The 18,399-nt window shown below is 42.0% G+C and overlaps 1 protein-coding gene across 3 annotated transcripts in view; it reads left to right on the top strand.

The window, feature by feature from the left end:
* LOC144680599 (calcium uniporter regulatory subunit MCUb, mitochondrial-like) overlaps positions 1-18,399 on the top strand; it is a 104,518-nt gene that overhangs the window by 82,946 nt on the left and 3,173 nt on the right. For 2 of the 3 annotated variants that reach the window (XM_078541762.1, XM_078541772.1), the window contains exons 4-6: positions 116-220; positions 13,316-13,476; positions 14,593-14,796. In XM_078541762.1, the coding sequence (XP_078397888.1) occupies positions 116-220; positions 13,316-13,476; positions 14,593-14,796 (470 nt within the window). The remainder of the gene's footprint in view (positions 1-115; positions 221-13,315; positions 13,477-14,592; positions 14,797-18,399) is intronic. The other variant, XM_078541780.1, reaches the window with a different exon arrangement.

The raw sequence follows: 18,399 nt of genomic DNA, 5'->3' as shown, positions 1-18,399 counted from the left end.
GAGGGTGGGACAAGCAAGAAAGACAACTGGCTTTTTATATATAAAAAATATATATAAATATATGTATAGTTTGCAGCTATCTTTTTCTTTATAACCAGTGTTTGTTTGCCTGCAGATGGCACTAGAGTTTCAGCCACGACACCAATCACTGTTTTATTAACAAAGAACTTTGAACTGGTTATTAATGAAACAAAGTATTTTGTAAAGCCCCCAACAAGAGGTAAGAAAGATTTCTTGACTACACTCTGGGCAAGATAATTATTTCCTTCTCATGATGTTTCAAAATCTTTGCGAGCCTCAACCTTTTTTTTTAAGAAAAATGTCTGTAAAAAGCAAAAGTTGGTTTCTGGAAACATTTTAGTCATTATTATTTTAAAAGTTGGATAATAATTATCTGCCTACACCCTCACCCCATAATAAACAGAAATGCTCTCATCCTAAATATTACTTAGTACAAAAATGTTTCTATGTTGTTGGGTACAAAGTTCACAGCTCTTCCCAGGTATTCTGCAGAGGGTTAATCTGTACCTGAACTCAGTTTATCCATCTTCACTCTATACCCCTCCATACCTAGCACAAAGGAAAATGGTTATTGGAAGCATATCACCTCAGCCCCAGGAAATCGCTGCAGGAGCTCCTCAGGGCAGTATCTTAGGCCCAAGCATCTTCAGTTGCTTCATTAATGAACTTCCGTCCAGCATAAAGTCAGAAGTAGGAATGTTAGCTGATAATTGCACAGTCTTCAGTTCCATGCAATTCCTAAAGCAGTCTGCTTTAGGAATTTGTATGCAGCAAGACCTGGACCAATTCGGGGTTGGACAAATAAATGACAAATGACACTTGTGCCACACAAGTGACGGGCATTAACCATCTCCAACCAGAGAGAATCTGACCATTCAATGGTATTCCCATCACTGAATCCTCCACCATCAACATCCTGGAGGTTCCATTGACCAGAATCTTAACTGGACCAGCCATTTTAAACACTGGCTACAAGAGTAGGTCAGAGGCTGGGAATTCTCCAGATAGTAACTCACCTTCTGAATCCCTAAAGTCTGTCCACCACCTACACGATAAGTCAGGAGTGTGATGGAGTACTATCCATTTTCCTGGATGATTGCAGCTCCAAAAACACCCAAGAAGCTTGACACCACCCAGAACAAAGCAGCCCGCTGGACTGGCACCCCATATACCACCTTGAACATTCGCTCTCACCACTACTGATGCAGCAGTGTGTACCATCTACAAGATGTATTGCAGCAACTCAGCAACCCTCCTTAAAACCTTAAAACCTGTCGCTCTACCACCTAGACGTACAAGGGCAGCTGACACATAGGAACACTACCACCCGCAAGATCCCCTCCACATCATACTGACTTGGAACTATATCACCGTTCCTTCATTGTTGTTGGTCCAGGTCATAGAACTCCCTTCCCAACAGCACATGGACTGCAGCAGTTCAAAGGGCAGTTCACGGGCAGTTAGGATAAACAACAACTGTTGGCCTAGCCAGTGATGCGCTCATGCCATGAATGAATTAGAAAACAAAACCTCCTCCGGCCCTCTAAGAATTCTGAAGTCTTCCAACCCTGGCCTCTGGTGCATCTCTCTAATCCTTTGCTTCACCATTGGCAGCTGCAACATTAATATGTCCCAGCCCTAAGCTCTGGAATTCCCTCCATCTCTCCACCTCTTGTCCTTTAAGATGCTCCTTAAAAACTTCCCTCCCTGATCATGCTTCAACTTACCTGTCTTAATAGCCCTAGTGCTTTGGGATGTTTTATGGTGTTAGATTATGTTTTGTAAATTTAAATTGTTGTTGCAATGGCTCAAGGATCCACATTGATCCTCGAAGGATGCTGAGTTAGTTCCTTTCAGGTGAGGCAAGGAAACTACACTTGACCTTAGTGACCCTGGGCTATCCAGAATCCCCACTGCATTAACCCCTAGAATCAAATAGTTTGTCAACAGGCTTAATAGTCACTTTGGTGCAAAACTGCAACTGACATTTGTGAAATCGCATTTTAATGTGGAATTAACAACAACTTGAAAGGAGATTGAGGTAAGAAAGATAATTGGCGAAGAAGGAAAAGAAATATAATCAGAGAACTAGTGGCATTGCACTCACTAAAGTAAGACTTTAACTCACGAGTTACTGTACACGTCAGGGTACGAAAGTGTTCAGCACTGAGAATGTTAATTGGCATGCAGAACAATGGTGCAATCTTCTACATGCTACACAAACTGAATTTGAAAACATCAATGTGTTCTGAAGTCAGACTGATAATTCACAGGATCCTTTATTAACCACAAATAATTGCTTACAGTGAATGAAGAGGTTGCTGCACAGACAGAGTTGTTCACACCTAAGAAATAAGTAGAAAAACCCCAAAGTGGATTAGGCTAGTTTAGAACAAGATAACATTGGAAAACAATTACTGTTATCACCCATTGTGGAGCAATTCATATAAATAAAATAAAATTAGCGTAAGTGTAGTAAAGTTAAGTTACTAGTAATTTATTCTACTCATTCTACTTTAAGTGTAATAAATAGTTTTTAGAGTTACGGGATGGCAGGTCACCTCGGCCAAGTGAAGTGTACATCTTGCGATATGTGTGAAGTCGTAGATGCACCATGTGCCCCTGACAAATACATCTATAGGCAGTGTCGGCCAGCTCCACAAGCCTGAGCTCCGGGTTTCGGAACTTGAGCAGCAACTGGAGTCACTGTTGTGCTTCCGCGAGGCAGAGGACTACGTGTATACCACTTTTAGGGAGGTGGTCACACCGCAAGTCAGAAGTGTACAGCCAGACAGGGAATAGGTGACCACCAGGCAGTCTAAAAGAACCAGGCAGGTCGTGCAGGAGTCCCCTGAGACTATCCTGTTTGTTAATTGGTTTTCCATTTTGGATACTGATGAGGGTGATGGTTCCTCAGGGGAGTGCAGCTAGAGCCAAACCTGTGACACCACAGGTGGCTCAGCTGTACCTGGAGGGAGGAAGAAGAATGGAAGGGCAATGGTGAGAGGGGATTCCATAGTCAGGGGATCAGGCAGGCATTTCTGTGGCAGTAAACGTGACTCCAGGATGGTGTGTTGCCTCTCTAGTGCCAGGGTCAAGGATGTCACAGAGCAGCTGCAGGACATCCTTTGGGGGCTGGGGAGGGGATGAGCCAGAAGTAGTGGACCACATTGGTACCAACGACATAGGTAGGAAGATAGTTGAGCTCCTGAAAGCAGATTTCAGCGAGTTAGGAAGGAAATTAAAAAGCAGGACTTCAACAGCAGTAATATCAGGATTACTCCCAGTGCCACATCCTAGTGAGCATAGGAATAGGAGGGTTGATCGATTTAAATATGTGGCTAGAGAGCTGGTGTAGGAGGGAGGGCATCAGATTTCTGAAGCATTGGGACTGGTTCTGGGACAGGTGGGGCCTGTACAAGCTGGACGGGTTATATCTTAACAGGGCTGGGACTGATTTACTCTCAGGGAGATTTGCTAGTGCCGTTGGGGTGGGTTTAAGCTAGCTTGTCAGGGGGGTGGGAACCTGAGAGGTGGCCCAAATTGGAAGAAAGTAAAGTTGGTAACAGGAAGTAGTAGTGAGACTAGAAGGCAGGAGAAACAAAGCAGACCATTGAGTATGCTTCGAATGCAGAATGATGTCAAAAAGACAAAGTTAAGGGCACTGTACCTGAATGCAAGGCATGAATAGAGGTAAATGGGTATGATGTAATTGCCATTACGGAAACACAGCTGCATGGTGACCAAGACTGGGAACTGAATATTCAAGGATATTCAACGTTTAGGAAGGACAGACAAGAATGGGAAGGGGGTGGAGTTGCAGTGATAATAAGTGATGTGTAGTAATTACAGTTTTGATAAATATAGGACTGTAGCTTTAAGAATAATTCTGTTGTAAGATCACATGATCTGCATAAACCGATCAGTTACCACGGGGAACCTCTAGGTGGGAGTTCTTCTTTAGTTATAGAGTTTGATGCACACGTGTAGTTGCTGCTGCTGTCTTGTAAATAAAATTCAATGTTTCCACCAAGAAAAGTTTCCTGGAAAATCAACTCTAACAAACTGGTGATGAGGATAAATCAGATCCGGTGCCACACCTCACCCAGCGATTGTGAGTATCTAAGATAATTAAAAAGAAAGGAAGATATACTCATCCAAGATGCCACAGTTTGGCAGAATCGATCCCTTTGAACCAGCCACAGACGACTGGTCTCAATATATAGAATGTCTACTTTCAAGCCAATGAAATCACGGAGGAGGAAAAGAGGAGAACGATTCTCCTGAGTATCTGTGGGAACAAAACCTACAGTTTAAATCGAGGCTTGATGGCCCCCAGTGCCCTAGATTCAAAGACTTTCAGTGAATCAGTAGACCTCGTTAAGTGACATTTTCAACACAAGCCCTCAGTCACAATTCAGAGGTTCAGGTTCCATTCACGGAATAGAGCCCCGGGGGAGACCATTGCTATCTACATGGCAAAATTAAAACAACCAACGGAGTATTGTGATTTTGGTGAAACCCTGAATGAAATACTCAGGGATCGTTTGGTATGTGGCGTGCAGGAAGATGTTATTCAGCAAAGATTGCTGGCTGAAGTGGATCTTGATTTTAAGAAAGCATTACAAATAGCACTTGTGATGGAAAGCACTGTAAGGGATTCATAAGCTATTCATGGTGTGCAAAATGGTGCCGTTTTCCTAGCTGAGCAGGAGTGGTCAGCCGAAAGTGGTGCAAAAAGCCGGAACTTGGCCGTGAAGCGGGAAACAGTCCCCGCTAACCCAAAACATAAGAGGAAACAACTCAGAAAACAATTCTAAAACTAATTTTTATCAGCATGGAAACAATCATACTCCTAACAATTGCCGATTCAAAGAGGTGGAATGTTATTTTTTGTCACAAAAGTGGGCACAGGTGAAACATTGCAAAGTGAGATTAAAACAGGCACCCAGTGTATTCCAATGAAGTATATAGTGTAGAAGAGCCAGAAACAACCAAGTCTGATATTTATTCATTATTCAACATGAAAGTTGGGGAGACAGAGCCAATTATTGTCACATTGCAAGTGAATGGTAAGCCCTTAAAAATGGAAGTAGATACAGGTGCTTCTACCACTGTAATAGGAGAACACACTTTCAGATATTTAAATAAAGGTACTGAACAATTAAATTTGGAACAAACTTCTGCCAAGTTGAAAACGTATACAGGCAAAGAAATCTAGGTAAACGGTATCACAGAATCACACAGTGCAGAAGAGGCCTTTCAGCTCATCGAGTCTGCACCGACACGTGAGAAACACTTGATCTACCTACCCAACCCCATTTACCAGCACTTGGCCCATAGCCTTGAATGTTATGACATGCCAAGTGCTCATCCAGGTACTTTTTAAAGGATGTGAGGCAGCCTGCCTCCACCACCCTCCCAGGCAACGCATTCCAGACCGTCACCACCCTCTGGGTAAAAACGTTTTTCCTCATATCCACCCCCTAAACCTCCTGCCCCTCACCTTGAACTTATGTCCCCTCGTGACTGACCCTTCAACTAAGGGGAATAGCTGCTCCCTATCCACCTTGTCCATGCCCCTCATAATCTTGTACACCTCGATCAGGTCACCCCTCAGTCTTCTCTGCTCCAACAAAAACAACCCAAGTCTATCCAACCTCTCTTCATAACTTAAATGTTTCATCCCAGGCAACATCCTGGTGAACATCCTCTGCACCCCTTCCAGTGCAATCACATCCTTCCTATATTGTGGTGACCAGAACTGCACACAGTACTCCAGCTGTGGCCTCACCAAGGTTCTATACAACTCCAACATCACCTCCCTACTTTTGTAATCTATACCTCGATTGAAAAAGGCAAGTGTCCCATATGCCTTTTTCACCACCCCACTAACATGCCCCCCTGCCTTCAGAGATCTATGGACACACACACCAAGGTCCCTTTGTTCCTCAGAACTTCCTAGTGTCATGCCATTCATTGAATACTTCCTTGTCAAATTACTCCATCCAAAGTGTATCACCTCACACTTTTCAGGGTTAAATTCCATCTGCCACTTATCTGCCCATTTGACCATCCCGTCTATATCTTCCTGTAGCTCAAGACACTCAACCTCACTGCTAACCACCCGGCCAATCTTTGTGTCATCCGCAAACTTACTAATCCTACCCCCCCACATAGTCATCTATGTCGTTTATATAAATGACAAATAATAGGGGACCCAGCACAGATCCCTGTGGTACGCCACTGGACACTGGCTTCCAGTCACTAAAGCATCCTTCTGTCATCACCCTCTGTCTCCTACAACTAAGCCAATTTTGAACCCACCTTATCAAATTACCCTGTATCCCATGTGCTTTTGCCTTCTTTATATGTCTCCCATGTGGGACCTTGTCAGAGGCTTTGCTGAAATCCATATAAACTACATCACTATCCTCATCTACACACCTGGTCACCCCCTCAAAAAATTCAATCAAATTTGTTAGGCATGACCTCCCTCTGACAAAGCCATGCTGACTATCCCTGATCAAACCTTGCCTCTCCAAGTGGAGATAGATTCTCTCCTTCAGAATTTTCTCCAATAGTTTCCCTACCACTGACGTGAGACTCACCGGCCTGTCGTTCCCTGGCTTATCTCTACAACCCTTCTTAAATAGCGGAACCACATTAGCTGTTCTCCAGTCCTCTGGCACCTCCCCCGTGGCCAGAGAGGAATTAAAAATTTGGGTCAGAGCCCCTGCGATCTCCTCCCTTGCCTCCCTCAGCAGTTTGGGACACAAAGCATCCGGATCTGGAGATTTGTCCACTTTTAAGCCTGCCACCACCTCCAATACCTTGTTACTCCCTATATCAATTTGCTCAAGAACCTCACAGTCTCTCTCCCGAGTTCGATACCTTCATCCTCATTCTCTTGGATGAAGACGGATGTGGAGTACTTGTTCAACACTCTACCGATGCCCTCTGGTTCCACCCATAGATTGTCCCTTTGGTCCCTAATGGGCCCTACTCTTTCCCTGGTTATCCTCTTCCCATTGATATACTTATAGAATATCTTGGGATTTTCCATACTTTTACCAGCCAGAGCTTTCTCATATCCCCTCTTTGCTCTCCTAATTGCTTTCTTAAGCTCCACCCTGCACTTTTTGTACTCCAGTAATGCCTCTGTTGATTTGCTCCCCTTGTACCTGCTAAAAGCCTCTCTTTTCTTTCTCATCGTATCCTGAATATCTCTGGTTGTCCATGGTTCTCTGGGCTTGTTACTCCTTCCTATCACCCTAGAGGGAACATGTTGAGCCTGTACCCTCCCCATTTCCTTTTTGAATGCCCCCCACTGCTCCTCTGTAGATTTCCCCACAAGTAATTGTTCCCAGTCTACTTTGGCCAGATCCTGCCTTATTTTACTAAAATCCACTCTCCACCAATCCAAAACATTTTTTTGCAACTTGTCTATTTCTTTATCCCTAACCAGCTTAAATTGTACCATGTTCGCTATCACTAAAATGCTCCCCCACTACCACCTCAGCCACCTGTCTGGCTTCATTCCCAAGAATTAGGTCCAGCACTGCACTGTCCCTTGTTGGACCCTCTACATATTGACATAAAAAGTTCTCCTGTACACATTTCAAGAAATTTACTCCATCTAAGCCCTTAACACTATGTCTATCCCAATTAATGTTGGGAAAGTTGAAATCACCTAAAATAATTACCCTATTGTTATTGTTTTTACACACCTCCACAAATTGTGCACATATTTGCTCCTAAATTTCCCACTGACTATCTGGGGGTCTATAATAAAAACCTAACAATGTGGATGCCCATTTTTTATTCCTAATCTCTACCCACAAAGCTTCATCTGATGCCCCCTCCAAGATATCATCTCTCCTTGCTGCAGTAACTGACTCCTTAACTAATAATGCAATGCCTCCTCCTCTTTTATCCCATCCCCTGTCTCACCTGAAGATTCTATATCCCAGAATGTTGAGCTACCAATCCTGCTCCTCCCTCAACCATGTCTCAGTGATAGCTACTATATCACAACTCCACATGTCGATCCTCACCCTTAACTCATCCGTTTTACCTGTAATACTCCTGGCATTAAAGTAGAGGCCATCCAGCCTTGCCTTACTCCCTTGAAACTTAATGCAGCTGTACTCCCTCTGACTTGATTGTTTTACTGTATTATGATGTGTCCCTATTCTGCTAACATTCTGTGTCCCCTCCCCCTGCCGAATTAGTTTAAACTCCTCCCAACAGCACCAGCAAACCCGCCAGTGTACCTGTTTATTATAGTCTCCAAACAGCACAGCCAGCAGCGATGGTATTAGAAGGCAGAAGACCAAGCCTTCGAGGTCAAAGTTGGTTGAGAAAAATTAACCTTGATTGGCTAGTGAGATTTCAAAAGGAAGCAGGAAGAGTTCCTGAGTTGGAAAAGGAACAAGACAAGATACTGCAGAAAGAGCCTGGAGAGTCCAAGGACAGCAACTGGATGAAAAATGAGTGTGTAAGCATTCAGCAACCTGAAGAAATGAAGACTGCCTTAAACAACAACATGGAAGAGCAGCAGAAGAAACTCAAGGAGACTCTGCTGAATGACAGAATTCAAGATGAAGCGAGTGAGTTTCGCAAAGACAGGGAAAACCTGTTGAAAGACCTTCCCACACTACAAGGATCCCTCAGGTCAAAGTTTGTACCACTGGAAAATTATGAAGAGAAACAGGAAGAATTTAACATCACTCTGAACAAACTGAAGGACCAGTTGGCACAGAAGATGCAGCAATGTTCAAGTATCCAGGAGGAAGCCAACAGATACAAGAAGGAGACAGAAGAGCTTAAGAACCAGCTGAATGAAGCTAAAGAGGCCTGGCTGACAGTGAAGTCAAAAGAAGGCTGAGACTAAATTCTGTGGTGTAAGGAAGAAGACATGTGGGAAGAGGGTGCAGAGTTGCTAATGAAGCGCCGTCTTCGAAGAAGACTAAGCCTGATACTTCCAAATTTGGAGGGGAAGGTGGAGAAAAGTCAAGGGAACCAAAAAGCGACTCATGATTTGCATAGTCATGAGTGACAATTTACTGTTGGAGAAGCAGTATGTGTAAGGAATTTCAGTGGACGACCGAAGTGGTTACCTGGTAAAGTAAGCTCTGTGACCGGACATTGTCGTACCACGTGGAAGTGGAGGGCCGGATCACCCGTAAGCATGTGGGTCATTGAAGAAAAAGGGAGGTACCCTAACAAAATGATGTTCCACCTGTAACCATTTCTGAACCAGTGGTTCCTGTTGAAGTTGCTCAACTAAGGACAGACATGCCGAATGTCTCTGTCGGAGTGGAAGACACTGAACTGCCTGTGCCTAATGAGGTACCTGATGTTAATGCGGTTCCAGAGAATGTGTTTCCTACAAAAGAATCTGAATTCATGGAGCTGCGCCGTTCCACACAGATCAGGAAACCATCCAAAAGACTGAACTTGTAATTTCATGACCTGTGTAAATATTATAATGTCATGAGATAAATCTCCTTTTAAATACAAAATGTACAGAAAAGTTAAAGGGGGAGGAATGTAGTAATTATAGTTTTGATAAACGTAGGACTGCAACTTTAAGAATAATCCTGTGTTGTAAGATCACATAATCTGTGTAAACCAATCAGTTAGCGCAGGGAACCTCTAAGTGGGAGGTCGTCTTTAGTTAGTTAGATGCACACATGTAGCTGCTGTCTTGTAAATAAAGTTCAATATTTCCACCAAGAAAAGTTGCCTGGAAAATCAACTCTATAACAAGATGGGATCAGTGCACTAGTAGGGGAGGGTCTCAAATCAAAAGAACAATGTGTGGAATCTGTTTGAGTGGAGCTAAAAAACAGCAAAGTAAAACAGCTGACATTTGTTGAAGTTGTATATGGGCCACCAAACAGTAGTGGTAATGTGGGGCATGGTATTAATCAGCAGATGAGAGAAGCATGTAGCATGGGCAATACAGTAATCATGGGTGACTTCAATCTGCATGTAGACTGGGTAAACCAACTGAGCACTAATGCTGTGGAAGATGAGTTTCTGGAGTGTGTTAGGGATGGTTTACTAGAGTAGTGTGTTGAGGAGCCAACTAGAGGAAAGGCTATTTTAGATCTAGTATTATGTAATGAAAAAGAGCTAATTAACAATCTTGTTGTAAAAGAACCTTTAGGGATAAGTGACCACAATATGATAGAATTTTACTATATGTTTGGAAGTGAGGTAGTTCTGAAGCAAGGGTGTTAAAATTGAATAAAGGAAATAATGAAGGCATGAGGGGCAAATTGGCTGAGGTGGATTGGGAAAATACATTAAAAGGTATGACTGTGCATAGGCAATGGATAGTCTTCAAAGAACTTACATAGCTTCCAGCACCTATACATTCCTTCAAGGTGCAAAAACCCCAAAAAAAGTCAGTCAACCGTAGCTGATAAAGCAAGTAAAGGATTGTATAAGATTAAAAGAAAAGGCTTATAAAGTTGCCAGAAATAGTAGTAAACCCGAGGATTGGGAGGTTTTTAGAATACAGCAAAGGAAGACCAAAAAATTGGTAAAGAAAGGGAGAATAGAGTATGAGTGCAATCTAGCAAAAAACATAAAAACGGACTGTAAATGCTTCTGTAGTTATGTAAAAAGGAAGCATTTGGCTAAGACAAATGTGGGCCCATTATAGGCAGAGTCAGGAGAATTCATAATGAGGAATAGAGAAATGGCAGAGAAGCTAAATTATTACTTAGTGTCTGTTTTCACTGAGCAAGATACAAGAAATCTTCCAGATTTAGAGATCCAAGGGACTAGGGAGAATGGGGTGTTGAGAAGAAAGTTATTATAAGTAAGAAGGTTCTATTGGAGAAATGAATGTACTGAAAGTTGATAAGTCTCTGGGACCTGATATTCTGCATCCCAGAGTGTTGAAAGAGGTTGCAATAGAGATAGTGAATACATTGGTGATCATTTTCCAAAATTCTACAGATCCTGGAATGGTTCCTGAAGATTGGAAGGCAGCAAATGTCACCCTGCTATTTAAGAAGGGAGGGAGAGAGAAAACAGGGAACTACAGACCTGTTAGCCTTATATCAGTAGTAAAGAAAATACTAGAATCTATTATAAAGGATGTGATAAATGGATATTTGGATAATGATGATCTGGGCATAGTCAGCATGGATTTGCGAATGGGAAATCATGTTTGACAAACTTGTTGGAGTTTGTTGAGGATGTTACTAACAAAATTGATAAAGGAGAATGGATGGACGTAGTGTACTTGGATTTTCAGAAGGTTTTTGATAAAGTCCTCCCACAGGAAGTTGATTAGCAAAATAAAAGCACTTGGGATAGGAGGCAATATACTGGCATTGATTAAGGATTGGCCAACAGGCAGGAAACAGAGAGTGGGAATAACCAGGTCATTCTCGCATTGGCAGGCTGTGACTAGTGGGGTACCGCAAGGGTCAGCACTTGGGCCCCAGATGTTCACAATATATTTCAATGATTTGGATGCGGGGACCACATGTAATATTTCCAAGTTCACAGATGACACAAAGCTCAGTGGGAATGTGTGTTATGAGGAAGATGTAAAGTGGCTACAGGAAGATTTGGACAGACTTAGTGAGTGTACATGAACATGGCAGATGGAATATAATGTGGAAAAATGTGAGGTTATCCACTTTGGCAGAAGAAACAGATGTGCAGAGTATTTCCTAAATGGTAAGAGATTAATAAGTGTAGTTGTACAAAGGGACCTGGGTGGCCTTGTCCATAAGTCACTGAAGGCTAACATGCAGGTGCAGCAGGCTATTAGGAAGGCTAATAGAATGTTAGCCTTTAACGCAAGAGGATTTGCGAACATGAGTAGTAAAGCCTTGCTTCAATCGTATAGAAGTTTGGTTAGACCGCACCTGGAGTATTGTGTGCAGTTTTGGCCTCCTTGCCTCAGATAAGATATTATTGTCATAGAGTGAGTGCAACGAAGGTTCACCAGACTTGTTCTGGGGATGGCGGGACTGTCTTATGAAACGAGATCGGGAAAACTGGGCCTGTATTCTCTAGAGTTTTGAAGAATGAGTGGTGATCTCATTGAAACGTACAAAATACTTAAAGGAATAGACAGGGTAGATGCAGGTAAGATGTGTAGCCCCTGGTTGGAGAGTCTAGAACCAGGGGACACAATTTCAAAATAAGGGGGAAGCCACTTAGGACTGAGATGATGAGAAATTTCTTTACTCAGAGGGTTGTGAATCTCTGGAATTCTCTACCCAGTGGATCATGGAAGCTCAGTCATTGAGTATATTTAAGGTAGAGATTGATAGATTTCTGATTAACAATAACGTAAAGGGTTATGGGGATAGTGTGGGTAAAAGGCATTGAAGTGTTTGATCAGCTATGATCATATTGAATGGCAGAGCAGGTACAATGGGCTGAATGGCCTTCTCCTGTTCCTAAATTCCTAAATAATAGTTGGGCACAATACTTCAGTAAGGAGAATTATAGTTCATAATGTTACTTAATGGCAGTAGAAATCTTTTTATTTAAACCATGTTGTGTACAAATGTCAGTTACTGTTTGAGGACATGGGCTGTGCTTTTATTTTGAATAAAAGTGTAATTTAATGATTTTAACTTTGAGTTTGTTTTGAAAATTTTGAAAGTGCTTTCAGCAGTAGGTGTATGACACTTGGTGGTGATGCTATATTTTCCCACATTCGATCCTTTTAAATACACAAATCAGCTTCTGTAGATGACATGGTCCATGGTATTTTCATAAAACAACTTTTTAATATACATGGATAAATAATTGTTGGCAGTTACCTTGGGGTTTCCTTTGTGAGAGGGAGATTGTGTCAGCTATGGCTCAGTGATAGCACCCCTGTCTCTGTCAGAAAGCTGGATTCAAGCCCCACTCCAGAGCCTCGGTCACTTAATTAGGCTGACCCCTCCCTGCAGTGCTGAGTGAGAGCTGCGCTGTCGGAAACACCGTCTTGTGAATGAGACATTAAACCAAGGCACTATGTCTGCCCTTTCAATTGGATGTAAAATATCCAACAGCATCATTCAAAAAAAAAAGTAGGGATGCCCTGGTCAACATCCACCTCTCAACCAATATCTAAAAAACTGCTATGAATACAGGCTCCCTACATTTCCCAAGTTTCTTTGGTATATTTTACTCTTGATGAACATTAATAGCCTCCCAAAATCTACATTACACATTGCAGTTTTGAAAAACTGATGAGCTGTTTTCAGGGCCTAGGTTATGTGTTAATTCTGTGTCCTATGTTCTCTTTCTGATGCCTTAGACCATGTAAGCAGTGAGCATTCTATAGAAATGGATGATGTAAAGAACCTCGTTCACAGGCTTTACGTAGCACTACATACAGAAGATCACCAACTGCACAAAGAGGGGGAGCTGCTGGAGAAACTGGAAAATCTGAAAGGAGAGCTGCAGGATCTTGAACAGGTCCATGATTTAGAATAGTTTGCGACTAACCACTTTTAATCATATTGAAAATCTAATATTCTCTACAGATTTATCAATAAATGTACCAAACAATGTTTCTCATTCTGATGTATATGGTCCAGTCTGTGCCTTTTCACAATAGAACTTGCCTGCGTTTAAAACCAGGTTTCGGCATGATGATTGATTATCATTAGTTATCTTTCAACAGATTCTTTGATGTATATGGGTCTATAATTCTGCAGCAAGGCAACAAATGACTTGACGAAATATTTTCCAATTTCAGTATTTTTGCTCTTAACAGGCAATCGAAAATTTAGCTCGCATGGGTAATCTTAAGAGAGCTCTCCACTTCAGGTTAAACTGTGGCAGGTGATAAATGATGTTTACATCTTGCTTTTCTGACCCAAAGACACTCTGTCTCGCCACGTTTCAAGTGGTAACCTTCTCAAGTATATATGGTTCCCTGCTCATATCTGACAGGTTCATTAATCCTTAGGAGTCACCATGATTTCCCACTTAATCTAACTTGGTTTTTTTATTACTTTTAACAACCTGTTGCACTAGCTCAATGATTTTGGATTAACAGCCTGATGACTTGAAGTTTCTTGATTTATGACGTGCGTTAGTCCCATTGCCTGGTATACCTCATCTTCTTTACATGGCCCATCCATACAGGATGGGGAGTTGAGATGAGAACTGGAAGCCAAGCCAGAAGGTGTAGGGCTCAGCAGTAATCCCAGGAGTACTCACTCTACTTCGGAGGTGGATAAAATAAGTATTGTGTCTCTGCATTCTGGAAACCAACAGAAACCGAGAAAGGGACTGGGCCTGAGCCATATTCATCATTGTTGGTGTGTTCGGGTTGCACTCAATAGGCATTTAGAATGTTATCAGATCCATCTGTGACTCTTCTTGTTTTCTTTTTATTCTTTCTTACACCTGTGAATATCTATGTGGGTCAATGGAAGTGCAATTATTAGCCAGAATCCCACAAATGTAAAAACTATTCACGTGATCAGACTCAACTGTTACCACGTTTGTTGCTTAAGCTGTTGGGTCACAGAAATGATCGATTGTGGGGAAACCAGTGTGTAACTCTAATTTCTATCTCACTAGGTAAAGTCTCAGTTATTTCTGAAGGCTGAAGCTAAATCCAGTCGATTGATGTGGGTTGGTTTGGCACTTATGTCCACTCAAGCTGGAGCACTTGCCTGGTTAACATGGTGGGTCTACTCCTGGGATATAATGGAGCCAGTCACTTACTTCATCACATATGCGAGTTCTATGGCCTTTTATGCATACTTCCTCCTCACACGCCAGGTACTATCAAATTAAAGTGCAACTTTTTTCTTTAATCTGTAGTCAGAAGTGTACATTAAAGTCTAAATATGAATAGTAATCACAGAATTACTAAAGTACAGGAGGAGGCCATTTGGCCAGTTGTATCTGTGCCATCTCTACGTAGGAGCAATTTATCTAGTGCCACTCCCCCGCCTTCTCCCCATAGCCCGGCATATTCTTACTTTTCAGATAACAATTTCGTTCCCTCTATTCCTCAACTGAACCTGCCTCCACCAGACTCAGTCAGTACATTCCAGATCCTAACCACTCGCTGCTTGAAAAAGTTTTTCCTCATGTCACCATTGCTGCTTTTGCCAATTTCCTTAAATCTGTGCCCTCTGGTCTCGATGCTTCCACCAATGGGAACAGTTTTTCTACTCTATCCAGACCTCTCATGATTTCGAAAGCCTCTATCAAATCTCCCCTCAACCTTCTCACCTCCAAGGAAAACAGCCCCAACTTCTCCAGACTATCTACTAGGCAGAAGTTCCTCATCTCTGGGACCACTCTCGTGAATCTTTTCTGCATTCTCTATATTGCCTTCACATCTTTTGAAAAGTGTGGCACCCAGAACTGGGCGCAGTACTCCAGTTGAGGGCGAACCAGTGTTTTATGCAAATTTAACATAGCTTCCTTGCTTTTATACTCCATGCCCTGATTAATAAAGTATAGGATCCTGTATGCTTTATTAACTGCACTCTCAACCTGTACTACCACTTTCAATGATTTATGCACACATATACCAAGGGCCCTCTGCTCTTGCATCCCTTGTACGCTTTATTTTATATTGTTTCTTCATGTTCTTCCTATGAAAATGAATCACTTCAAACATAATCAATCACGCTACGTAGTTCTGTCTTGGTTATAAAATAATAACAGAAATTAGGTTTTAAGGCAAAGAGAGGTTACAGTTCAGTCTTTTGATGGCAGTTATACTGGGGGACATCAGTATAACGATTCAGCCATTATGCAAAAGGAGGAGACACAAGTCATTATGGCACAATAGGAGGCCATTCGATCGAAAGAGTTCTGTTGGTTTTCTGTCGAGCAATCCAGTCAGTCTCATTCCCCTGCTCTATCCTGTAGCCCTGTAAGTTTATTTTCTTCCTTTTTAAATCATCTCCACTTTCCCCAACTACATGAGAAGGGTGTTCCAGGCCATTAACACTCGCTGTGTAAAAAGTTCTTCCTCTCATCTCCCCTGAATTTCTTTCCCAAAATTGTAAATCTGTGTCCCCTACTTCTTGTACCAGCAGCTAATAGGAACAGCTTTTCTTTGTCTCCCTTATCTAAACCTGTCATAATCTTGTAAACCTCTAACAAATCTCCTTTCAATCTGCTTTGCTCAAAGGAGAATAACCCCACCTTCTCCAAACCCTCCCACTATCTCTACCCCAATTTCCCTTAGCAACCTGGGATGCAAGCTATCCAGACCAGGCGACTTATCCACTCTAAGCATAGGCAGGATATACTAGAAAGGCTGACCATCAGTTTTCAGCATCCTCTTCTTAGTAAACACCCATGCAAATACTCATGAATTATTCTAGCCTTGCCCTGTGCTTCTAAGATTAAATCACCTTCATTGTTCGTAATAGGCCCCACGCTATCTCTTACTACCTGGTTACTATTTACATGCCGGTAGATGATTTAAGAGTCCCCTTCTATGTTAATTGCCATTCCATTCTCAATTTCTCTTTGACTATCTCACTTTCCTCTTCATTTCCCCTCTCAACTTTTATTTAGTCTGGTTCTTGTTTGAAGAATTACCTGATATACATCATACAGCCCTATTTTTGTTTCATCATCTTCTCTATCTTCCTCATTATTCGAGGTGCTTTGACTTTGGTTCTCCTATCTTTCCTCCTTGCTGGGATGTACCTAGCCTGAACCCAAAACATCTCTTCCTTAAAGGCCACAGTTCCACTGCTACCATTTTTCCTGTCAGTCTTTGGTTCTATTTTACCCTGACTATGCCCCTTCTAATCCCATAGAAGTTAGCTCTTTTCCAACTTAGAAGTTCTATTTTACCTTGCTCTTCTCCATTAATAATCTAAACCTTATGACACAATTATGGCTCTTGTTCCCCCACAGACACCTGGTCCTCTCGGTCCACTTTATTCTCCAGCAATGTTTCTTTTCTAGTTGGGCTGAGAACATACTGATCAAGGAAGTTCCCCTGAAAACATTTCAGAAATTCCTCCACCTCCTCACTCTTACTCTAACATTAATTACCCAAAAATTGATTGGGATTAAGTGCTCCAATATCATCACCATTCTATAGTTGTTGCACATCTCTAGATTTGCTCCTCTATCTATCTCTAATTGGAGGTCTGTAGAATGTCCCTAGTAGCGTGATCATTCCCTTCTTGCTTCTCAACTTAACCAAATGGATTCTATCCTTACCCCACTCAAGGAAATCCCCTCTTTCCAACATCACATTGTCTTTCCTAATCATTACTGCCACCCCACCTCCCATTCTTCCCTATCTTTTCTGACTACTTTGTATCTGTGAATATTAAGCGCTAAGTCCCCATCATCTTTAAGCCACGTTTCCATTATAGCCATTACATCATATTCCTGTACTGCTATTTGTGCTTGTACATCACCAATATTATTCATCGCACTTTGTATGTTTGTACGTTGGGCCAAAATCCTGGAACTCCCTCCCTAACAGCACTGTGGGTGTACCTACACCACATGGTTCTATTTATTAACTTCCTCTCTAGCCCCTGAAAGTCTGACCATAGGACTTCAATAACTGCAGTTTCTATGCCACTGCCACTGACCTAAATCACAACTTCTGGACTCATTCCCTTCACCCTTCAAAGTATTGCGCATACTCTCCATGATGTGCTTTATTCTGGCACCAGGGAGGCAACACAGTATGTGGGGCTGATGATGATGGTTGCACAAGTGCCTCTGTTCCCTGAACTATGGAATCTCCTGTAATGACAGCATTTCTACAGGCAAGAAATCATGAACACTTAGAGCATGATCTGATTTTGTACTGATGCAAAAGCTAAAACTGCTTCACAGCAATGGAAAATATAACTGTACACTATAAAATAACAAAATAATTTATAAATAACAAAATAGATAGATGAATAAAGAGATGGCTTTTGTCATAAGTACAGAGGACAATATTTTAAACGAAGGAAGCCATGCCAGGGAACTGTACTGATGTCATAAGCATTGATACATTAGGAAATAGGAGACCAACCTGGATGTTGATTGAGAAGTTTTTGAGCCTTGAGGACTCAGTGTTACTTTATAAACGCCGGCTGCTAGCATTATCTGGTTTGAGCATCTCTAAGCTGAAGCTCTTGCTAGTTTCAACCACTGTATTTTGTGTTTTTACTTGGAACTGCTCCCTGATGCACTTTAACTTAAATGATTTGAGGGGTGATATGCAATGCTAAATGTTGATGCAGGTCTTTCCAGCAAGAATTTTACAAATTATACCCTCCTGCACTGTAGGAGATTCTTTAGCTTGGAGAAGTAATTTATATTTCTCCACCCAAACCCTGGCCTTTTATGGGTATGTGCAGAATAAAAGGTTTAAAGGAGAGGATTATGAGTTTC

The sequence above is a fragment of the Cetorhinus maximus genome, chromosome 1, assembly GCF_964194155.1.
Source record: "Cetorhinus maximus chromosome 1, sCetMax3.hap1.1, whole genome shotgun sequence".
Lineage (NCBI taxonomy): Eukaryota > Metazoa > Chordata > Chondrichthyes > Lamniformes > Cetorhinidae > Cetorhinus > Cetorhinus maximus.
This window is presented reverse-complemented; position numbering and strand designations above follow the sequence as displayed.